The sequence below is a fragment of the Hordeum vulgare genome, chromosome 7H (assembly GCF_904849725.1).
Source record: "Hordeum vulgare subsp. vulgare chromosome 7H, MorexV3_pseudomolecules_assembly, whole genome shotgun sequence".
In the NCBI taxonomy this organism is placed as follows: Eukaryota; Viridiplantae; Streptophyta; class Magnoliopsida; order Poales; family Poaceae; genus Hordeum; species Hordeum vulgare.
Window position 1 is genome coordinate 604,109,331 of NC_058524.1, and position 10,301 is coordinate 604,119,631.

At 41.0% G+C, this 10,301-nt stretch overlaps 1 protein-coding gene across 1 annotated transcript; it reads left to right on the forward strand.

Annotated features, from left to right (window-relative positions):
* The first annotated feature begins 763 nt into the window (after positions 1–763).
* On the forward strand, positions 764–6,597 carry LOC123410317. Its single transcript, XM_045103246.1, has 10 exons — positions 764–996; positions 1,724–1,790; positions 3,098–3,655; positions 3,788–3,898; positions 3,982–4,131; positions 4,222–4,320; positions 4,525–5,336; positions 5,527–5,580; positions 5,674–5,727; positions 5,868–6,597. The coding sequence occupies exons 3-10, from the start codon at positions 3,104–3,106 to the stop codon at positions 6,352–6,354; spliced, it is 2,319 nt and encodes a 772-aa protein (XP_044959181.1). The 5' UTR covers positions 764–996; positions 1,724–1,790; positions 3,098–3,103; the 3' UTR covers positions 6,355–6,597.
* The last annotated feature ends 3,704 nt before the right edge of the window (positions 6,598–10,301 follow it).

Here is a 10,301-nt window from a genome sequence, read left to right on the forward strand (position 1 = left end):
TTGTGCCAATGTCCTACAACTTTTGGCGCTCTATTTATACCTAGCCGCAACGGATACTCGGTTCTAAGGCGATGCGTTCGTGCGCCGAATTACGACATGGCCCTAGTGACGCAATACTAGAACTGCTGCTACTGAAGTAAACTGGATCGATTTTCACGCCATTTTGTTAAATGTGAAGCAGCATAGTGTAATTGACTAATACAATGATGATGTGCTACGAGATGATGCAATATTTAACCATTTTGGCGCGGCGAGTCCAGGCGTTCTTCGTGTATCAATAATCTTTCCATAAGTTCAATGTTAGAGCTCATAAAAGAATCAATTACTTATGGCGCCGAAACTATTCGGTCGCATAACGTATAGCCGAGCACTACCTCTCTGGCAGCTCTGGTTTCCTCGCAACATGCAGCTGGAAATATAATAGCCATGCATTATTTTGAATCATCGGTGAATTGAAACCTGGGAAATTTTGCACCAAATACAACTCGAAAAAGAAGAAGAAATGGACAAAAAACAACTCAAAAAAAAGAGAAGAAAATAAATAAATAATAACTTTTGGGCCAAATTCACCGAGCCCGCCCTTCCCGTTTTGAAATTCCAACCACCTGCCAATGTCTGGCCTTTTCAGCCCTAAACCAGTGCTGCCCCACTGCTCTCCACTATCCGATCGATCTAGGGCTAGCTAGGACAAGGTAACGGCGGAGCTGCATCCTTGTCTTATATATACTCCGAAATATTCCTCCACCCACAGCCAGCCGCCATCCGCACCTCGTGTCCCGTCTCGTCTCGTCTCCTCCGCCTTCCCGTCCGTCCAGCCGACGCTTGGTACCGGCGGATTAGCAGGGCAAACTACCCACGTCGCTTTTCCCGGCCTCGTGCTAACGCCAGCCGGCAGACCAAGCAATCGGCTTGCTACGCTAGCGGCAGGCGGCGAAAGCAATCGTGGCCCTTTCCTCCCCGCGATTCCACCCTGACCCCAAGGTTGGGTAAATATTGGTATCCTCCCGTCTCCTCCATAACCCTCGTTTGCTTAGCGCCGGCCGGCGGATCGTTAAAAGTTTAGTCCGCGGTGCTAGAGCTCTAGGCGGATCTGGGCTGGCATGGCCGTGCTTGCCTGCGTTGCGTCCGCAAGGAGACGAAGGTATGAGGGGCGGTTCGGGGCTGACGTGCGTTGCCGGGGATCGGATCTGGGTCGCCGGAATTAATTACTTCGCCGACGAAGGGCCGGCCGCTTTGGCGGTCCGTCGTCTGTCCGTCGATGTTTTCTTAGGATTTTTGTGGGACGACGGATCGTGGAGCGCACTTAGTACTACTATACTGTGCTTGTGTCATCCTGTGGCGGATGGATTTTCGTTTCCACCCCAGTTCCGTTCCTCGTGATCTGTGTAGCGGAGGTCGCGTTCCTACTACTTTCTAGAGAGAAACAGTGTCCAAGTCTCGTGATCTCATGCTCTTCTGTCAGTGAGCCTGACTGAGGTCCTTGTCCGAGATTGATTGTTGTCTCTTGTCTGTCTGAGGTCGCTCGGCCTGCTCCTGACCATGTCGTTGTCGTTGACTCAGGTCGCATGGTCGGCTCGGTGTTAGGCTTTGTACTGCTTTTCTTAGCCTACTTAGGCTGTACTTGCTGTATCCAAATTGGCACTTCAGCCTTCTTGCTTATATATTATATATCGACATTTGTTTCTGGCGAACCACAGACTTAACTCTGCTTATTTTTCTGCAGGAAGGAGGCGACGGTTTGGAATCGGCGACAGGTGCCCGCTTTCTGGACGGAGGGCGGCGAGTGGTCGGTGAGCCTGCAGTACTTCCTCCCCCCGCTCTCTGTTTTTATTCCCAACGACGATGATTTCTTTCTGTTACTCGCCGAAATCGACAGACGATTGACAGAAATTTTGTGATGGGTTTGACATCGACGGATATGGAGACTTGTGTCGTTACTGTGGATCATCAATTTGTAGTTGGTTTGTCTATAGCTTATTGGGGATTGAGGTTTATTGATTGCTTTGGGTGTTTTTATTTGCTGGTTGATTTGATTTCATCACCAGGATTTTCGCCCGTGTCAAATTAATTGGAAATGAAATTTGTTTTTTTATCAGCATAAATTTGTATGATGCTGGGTTGAAATTGGCTGATGGATGCACTTTGTAGTTATCAGGCTTTTCCCCCTAAGTAATCAGTCATACCCTTGAGTTGTTACTCCGGCGTTAGTTTAATTGAGACATGCATTTTGCTCACATTATGTGCAGTACTTTATCAACTGGCAGTTATCCCCATAGTTCATGTTCTATAGTGATCAGTCCTATTGCATCTTAGTAATCAGGTTTGTAGCCTGACAATTGTAGACCATTTTGTCAGTACATTTTTCAATTCAAATCTAATTTTAGCATGCTAGTTTTATTTTGTTTTGCCATGATTGCTGTTCTAGCTATTGTACCAAGCTCTGTAAGCTCTGGGATTTGTTTTTCAACTTGTCAGTTATATAGCAGTTATCCGATTTCTCCTTCGGAAATCTGCATGCGTTCTATAGCAAAGTCACTAGTCTCTTAATTTTTGTTCGTATCAAAAATTGCTTTGATTTTTGTTAGTTAGGATGCATCACTGTTGTTCTTTTGTTGCTATGAGTTCAGGATGTGTTTCTGCAATTTTGGTTTATGGCTATGGTCTGTACATTCAATAATTGCAATTAGTATTATGTATAATTGCCTTGCATAAACTACCAGTCAATTCTTAGCAAGTTTACCAACTGATGTGTGTGTTGTACTATTATTTACCCTTCTGGTTTTCCTCATTGTTAATTTAGCACATTTTCATTGATATTCCATGAGTAAATTTCATTCATGTCGTCTATGACTGTCAAATTGTAGTTTCCAGGACTGTTGTGTTTACATTACCATGTGCATTGTATTCAAATTACCATGCATTTAGTAGCAGATTTCACCAGTTTATTCCTCATTATTTTTCATCATGTACATTTGAAGGGGTGGTACGTTTTTCATACTTTGATTATGAAGTTCACTGTCCCCTCCGGCATTTCTATATTTTTTCAGAATATTTCGTGGGACATTTTTAACAGTTATCCTCCTCTTGTATGCGACAGGGCACAATGGAAAGGAAAAACAAAGGAAATGCTGCGATTCAGGAGGCAGATTCTTTGACGATGTTGAAGTCCCTCACAGATCAAAACAGGGATTCTTTCAGCCTGTTTTTGGCTGCTTGTAAGGACATGTTAGATGACAGGAAAAAAGCCATCGATGAGATGGGCTTCAAAAGCCTTCGGAACATCAAGTGTGACACCCCGTTCAACCCCCTTAGTCAGTGGCTTGTTGGTCTATATGACCCCGATTCCCGTGAGGTTGTCATTCCAGGTCGGGGGAGGATTCTCGTCAACGAAGAGTCTGTCCATCGAATAATGGGTGTTCCTCGTGGTGGAGATGATGTTACGTACAGTCTGCCTACGCAAGCCGAGCTTCAGCTTGCGGGTGAGTTGTTTGGTGAGCTTGGATATGCGCCAAAAAATGAAGAACTCCTTGATCTTATCATGAGTTCAAACAATTCCGACACCAAGTTCAAGCGGATGTGGTTTATGCTCGCCTGTAATACTGTCATAGCACCGACAACCTCCAACAAAGTCAACACCAGGTGGTATGCTATGATGGTAAGTTTTACCTGTTTTTTGCATGGTGTCTTCATCTCTTACACCATGATAACTTTCTCTGTTTTACTGTGGTTACTATACTGCTATGCCCACTGTTAAAATCTGCTTTCCTCCTTTTATTTTACTTTTCAGCAAGACATTGACAATGTATGCAACCTCAATTGGTCCAAGTTCATCGCTGATGAGCTACACAAGGCGCTTTTAGAGGGCAATCCTACGAAGGGTTGCCTTCTCTTCTACAACGTTAGCACTTTCACTTCTTTTAAAATTTTATTTCTTTATTTATTTTTTTGTTTGTATATCCTAACCACGAGAACATTTTACAGCTTCTGTACATTGATGCTATTGACCTTACTGGTCTTGGTATTGTCTTGCCTGATGGGGCTTTCGCAATTAATGTCTGGACAAATGAGCTGATATCTGAAGTGCTTCGTAAGGACATTCAGACGGACAACACTTCTTATGGGAAACTAGTGGTAATTTTTGTTCTTCGGTTTATGCATATCTTACAGCTGAATTTCCCTTTTACTCATTTGCATTTTTGTTTGTTTTTCATAATCTACCAGCTAAAACCAAGGTTTGGAATGGATTTGTGTTTGTTTGGTGGTTTTCAAGGTCTTGATAAATTCATGCGTCTTCACTCTGCGCCAAACTGCAGTAGCCAGGTGTGTACCTTTTTTTTGTATATGTAGGTCACTTCTTTATAGAAAGTCTAGTAGTTTATGTTATATCTCTAGGCTGGGTAACATCTACTCGGATTACCCTAGTAATCTAATATGTTTGTCGTGAGACATACTACATTTGCTGGAAATTCATTTATGTTGTTCTTCATTATCCTGACATCTTTCTGTTGCATCTTTTATGAGCAGAAATTCGACGAAGCTTCTGCACTTGTGGGCCATTTTTCATCACGTATGATGGGCCTCCTGGGTAAGCTTGTGCATGGTTTAACTTCTATGGATGATGAAGGTAGTGCGGAGGTCTCTTGCCACTTAGAGACCTGTCTTAGGGGGCTCTCTTCTGCTATCCGCAATACTAGAAGGACCCCTCCTTCAGCCCGTCCCCGTCGAGAAAACATTCTTGGCAAGCAACCTGTTTATGAGTCATACATTAATGATCAAAGCCCGGGTGGCGGTCGTGGCGGCTGTGAGAACGACGATAGCGACTCCGATGATGATACATATTATCGAATAGTTTATCATACTGAAGCAGAACCCTATGATGCTTCATGCAGTGGGGAAGATGTAGATGCTCGGAATAGTGCTACTACGAATGCAGATGTGTCGGCCATCAGAGGAGCAAAAGATGAAGGCACGCCAATTTGTGTGGGGGATAAACTTGTTCTCGAGTCACAAACTATGTTGACTAAACCTTCTCGCACCACATCAGTTGATGAACGGGAAGGCATGCTTAACCAGCTAGATATGATAGACACACAGGTTGAGGTGGCCCCTGTATCTTCCTTGAAGAGATGCAGTGCTTCTATTGTGAAGCCTCTGGATATGACTTACACGAGGCGCAAGAAATGGAGGCTACTTTCTCCGCCACAACCAGTTGCACCAGTTCATCCCACCCTTCTATCGGATAGCGTTGCCTTCCAAGAGCTTGGGGTTCATTTACCCGATAAAGTCGTTGGTGAAACCATTCCACCCGCCAGTCGGGAGAAGCAAAATTCGCGCAGGTGAGCTATCATTTTGTTTCCTTTTTCATTTTTGGTTTCATCATCGCTGTAAGGTAATTATAAGAGTCACTGTATAATAGTTTTAGGTGTGATTCTATAGTAACTTCAGTAGTTTCACATTGATAACTTCTACTTCTCATTTTTACACTTTCTTTAATTTTTCTCCAACCACGTTATCATTTTTCTATAGATGTATCAGGCAGATTGGCATGCCTAAGGCGTCATCCAATGCCTCAGGAGCAAGGTATTTCCAATTCCTAGTTTTTTTTGTTTCTTTTATGTTTCATAAAATATGCACTAATTTGATTCTCATTTTTTTAATATTTTTTATTTGCAGCAGGTCTCATGTAAGCACCCCGACAGATAATAAGTCATGTGATATGACATCAAGGTGAATCTCGTATTTTGTCTATCTTTTTAGTACCATTTATTTCTGTAACATAGATAACTTAGTTAAAATAGGATGATAATTTACAGTAGTAATATATGATAACATATTTCCTTCTCCTTTTTTCCTTTCAAAATTTTCAGCCAGAAAAAGGTAAAGAAGGCAGTGAGGAAGGTCTCTATTAGCAAGAGTAGGACTTCTACTCGCTTCAGAGCAATATCATCACAGCTGCCGCTGCAAGGAGTGGTTGGTATTGAAGGACCTTCCAAGGCGACATCTTCAAATGAGGTTGCACAAGATGGTGTAACGGGCTCCTCAGCTTCTTCCAAAGCTGCAACAACATATGAATGTGCAACTGATGTTCCTGTGGTCGAAGTTGTACACCAGTTGTCTGCACGGACAACCATCGCTACTGTTGTAGAAGACCTTGTTGATGTGGCTGTATTCACTGAAGCTAAAGCTTTAGGAAGTGTTACTGTGCCCCCCATTCTAGACGCTACTGAAGCTCAAGTGAAAATCCATGCTACAGAGGGATGTGTTGGTGAGCTTGTTGAAGTGCAAGATGTGCAAGTTTCTACCCCAACATCAATTGTTAGTGAAGACGAAGCCAGTAACATCCGAAAATTCTAATTTTAGAATGTTACTTATTCAAATGGATGAATTAAAACTTTCTTGTGTTAGATACTTTTATTTAAATTTTTACTTGGATTTGAAATTATTGGAGTTTATTTAATATTCAAATGAGAGGGAATAAGAGGTAGTTCCCAAATATTGAGTTGGATATTTAAATTGGACCTTTCAAATTATTCAAAGCAAGGCAATTTTATGATAGGAGATAACAGGACTTGTCCCCTGTTATATATAGTCGATAATGACTAGAATATAATTTGGAGCTCATGACATGTATTTGGACCATATACAAACTCTAAGTAATTTTAGAGGAATGTCGTAATCCTTATAGAAAGACCAATTGCACAAATATTTTCCAAAATTTATTTGCAGCTGGAACTATTTTTTCGGTCTCAAACAAGGTTCAACTTTGAAGCACAAGTGTAAACTAAAAAGAATAGTAGTCTTGCTCCCTCTCTCTTGCTTTTTTATTCTCTCGCAACTCTCTTTTTTTCTCTATTGAACCACCGGTGCATCCTTAATTTCATCTCTCAAAGGATGAGAAATACGCTGCGATGAAAAATATACACTTTGAATATCCTTACAACTCAACTACGCAAATGATAAAGATGATGTAAAAAATCTATGAATTCCTCTAGCAGTGTATCAGGATGTGCAATGATTTCGTTGCATATGGGAAACAATGAATATTGGTGGCCTTGCCACAACAATATCATGTCAACTCTATATGATCATGCGAAGCAAAATGACTACAAGGAATAAGATAATCATGTAATGATGAAAAATATTGCATGCCAATATATCTCAGAATGACATATAAATTAATTGATAGGTAGTTAGGATGGTCTTTTGAAGAAGATAAATTGTGGGCTTATGCATAAGTGAACTTACTGAAATAAAATTACGTTAAAGACCATGGTGCCAACTATGTATAGTTACCATGACAACCTATTTTTGCTGCCACCACAATTCAATTCATAGTACTAGCAAAATGTTCACACTAGCACATTCATGTACACATTACCTAAGCAAATTACCTAAGCAGGTATGATATCATACATAGATATTTCATAGCAGAAAACCTAAGCAAAATTTTCTAAGAAAAAATGATAAGAAATTTGAGCAACCATGAAAATCTTCTTAGGATAAAAAAACTTCCTAAACCTAGGGCTTGTGAAATAAACAATTATATTTTCATAGAAGCCGGTTTTATATTAATTCATCACAAGAGCATTTATTTACTTTCATTCCTTCTATTTCTAAAATTCTTGTTTAACGCTCACACACAGAAATATAAAGCATAGACTTTTTATTTTTATTTTATTTTATTTTCATGTCTTTCCTTTATTTTCATGTCTTTCTTTTATTTCCTTTCATATCTCTTTTCACCATCTAACATCACCTAACATCAAGATTAGCACCTAAGATTATACGAATATTCTAACATCATCGGCGGAGGATAGCATCTGTGGGAAAATATACATCTAACATCACAACAATCACCATCACATATAGCATCCAAGTACAAAGAGAAAATAAAGAAAAATATTACTACGAAACAAAAAAAGGGAAGGAGGGGAACCTATACAAGTGTTTGGTTGCAGGTGGTTTTAGTCTACTCCAAAGTCAACAACGAAGGCATTCAACGGGCGATGGGTGCGTTGGAGCACAAGATGGGGTTAGAGGTAGTCCGAGTCGCGTGTCATGGTAACTATGTGTGATCACCAATTCAATCACCAATTGAATCATGGCGCCCCATCGCTCTCCTTTATGTTTACCACCTCTGTGTGGCCGAGTGGGTGGTGGCGGACAACCTCTATGAACAGAGCGCACGGCGGGGCTATCCTAGTAATCCTGGCACCACATATTTTTTGTTTCTTTCTATAGCTTCACACAATATGATCAGTGAACAGCTTGGCAAGACAAGCGCTATGTGCACACTCAATTGCTTACCTAGCGGCTTAATTGGAATTTTATTAGTTACACATTGTCCATTTACACCGCACATTTTTGATAACTCTGGGTACGTACAACGCTTGTTGTGTCTGGGCTGGCTCGCCAGTATGCAGCCCCTAGTAAATACTACCTTCGTCCGGAAATACTTGTCCTAGAGATGAATGTATCTAGTTTCCATCATTGCTATCTTTGGAATATCTTGAATTAAAGTTATAGTAATTTTAGTCTGAAAAGAACTTAATATTAATTGGATGGTGGGGACACATAACAACCATCCTATACGCTGCAACTTTTCTCGCCCTACATATACCTAGACATAACGGATACTGTTTATAAGGCCACCCGTTCGTGAGCCGAATTATGACACATGTCCCTATTGACGTAATAGTTCAACCCTATTGGCATAATACTTCAATCGCTATCAAAGCAAGCTGGATCTCTTTTGACGCCATTTTCTAACACATGTGTGAATTAGCACGGTTTATGTAATTGAGTGATTCAATGATGTTGTGCTATAACATGATGTAATATTTCAACCATTTTGACGCGACGAGCCCAAGGGTTCTTCATGTATCAATAATCTTTTCATAAGTTCACTGCCAACGGCCATAAAAGATTAAATGCTTCTTGCACCAAAACTAATTAGCTGTATAACGGATAGCCGAACACCACCGTAAAATAATGACCATTACATTTTCACGCCAATACTAACACTAAGTTGGATGGTATATATGTATGTATGTATGTGTCCCACCATTCATTACAAGACAAAGGACAAGAATAATGTGTTCCTAAATTTCTATTTTCACAAGGGCGACATAGACCACCTTTCCTTTCTTTGCAACATGCACTTGAAACTCAGTGAAATATATAAATCAAAGTCATCTCAATTCTTTGATGAATTGAAACCTTCAAGGTTTAAACCAAATAAAACTAAAAAACAAGCAACATAATTTTTTTGAGCAAATTCATCAACCCTGCCCTTATCAATTCAAATTTCAATCGCCAACCAAGGTTTGCCACTGTCAACGACCCCTTTCCTACCAACACGTTTCTACACTGTTCGATCGATCATTGAGGGCGACAAGAACATAACGGTGCACACGATGTGTCCTTCCTTCAAGGAAATATATACATACCGCTGACCAAGACCCCCAAACAAGTTATCACCCCCCGTCTCTCCCTCTAGTCGCCGTTCATCCATAGTTACAACACTGGCTAGTGGCAGGCGCCGACTGAAATTCGATGACATCCACGACTCAAACCCAAGGTTTATTTTCACTCTAATCCTCCCGTGTATCATCACTAATCATCTTTTACTTGAACACAAATGAAAAATATATAGTTGCCAAGAACGCGTGGTTGGGTTGTAGACACTAACTAGTTGTGACGGAGGGACCATCACTGGATCCAGTTTTGACGAAGGCGACCGAGGGGGAGACTCCGTCGTCCGCATCACCGGATCCTCCATCGGCGATCTCTGAATGCGTGTCACTAGGGACGAGCCTGGGGTCGGGGGTGCCGGAATCATTAACTCCACCGTCTGAACCTCTAGTGCATTCATTGCATGTCAATCTCTACTCCTTGCATTGATATCGATTGATGGGTCTATCCATTGGCTATTGATCCGCCTGGTTGATGCGACACTTCCTCCACTTTTTTTTCCTTATTAATCTCTACCACCTATTCCACCCATAGTGCAATGTCCATGGCTCACGCTCATGTGATGAGTGTAGTTCAAAACCTGAAGTGCGTGAAAAGTATGAACCAAATGTCTGAGTTGACACCGGGGTGCTCATGATTTCTACTTGTGTTAAGAAGACGAAGTCATGCCATTGCTTACATATTCAATGAGTAGGGATAACATTCAATAAGCATCCTATATTTTGAAAAAGTAATGATTATGTTCTTATATTCATAGATATTATTATATTGATATTGATTACTTCATTGTTTGCCAATATTCATTCCGTACAAGAGATTACATTATA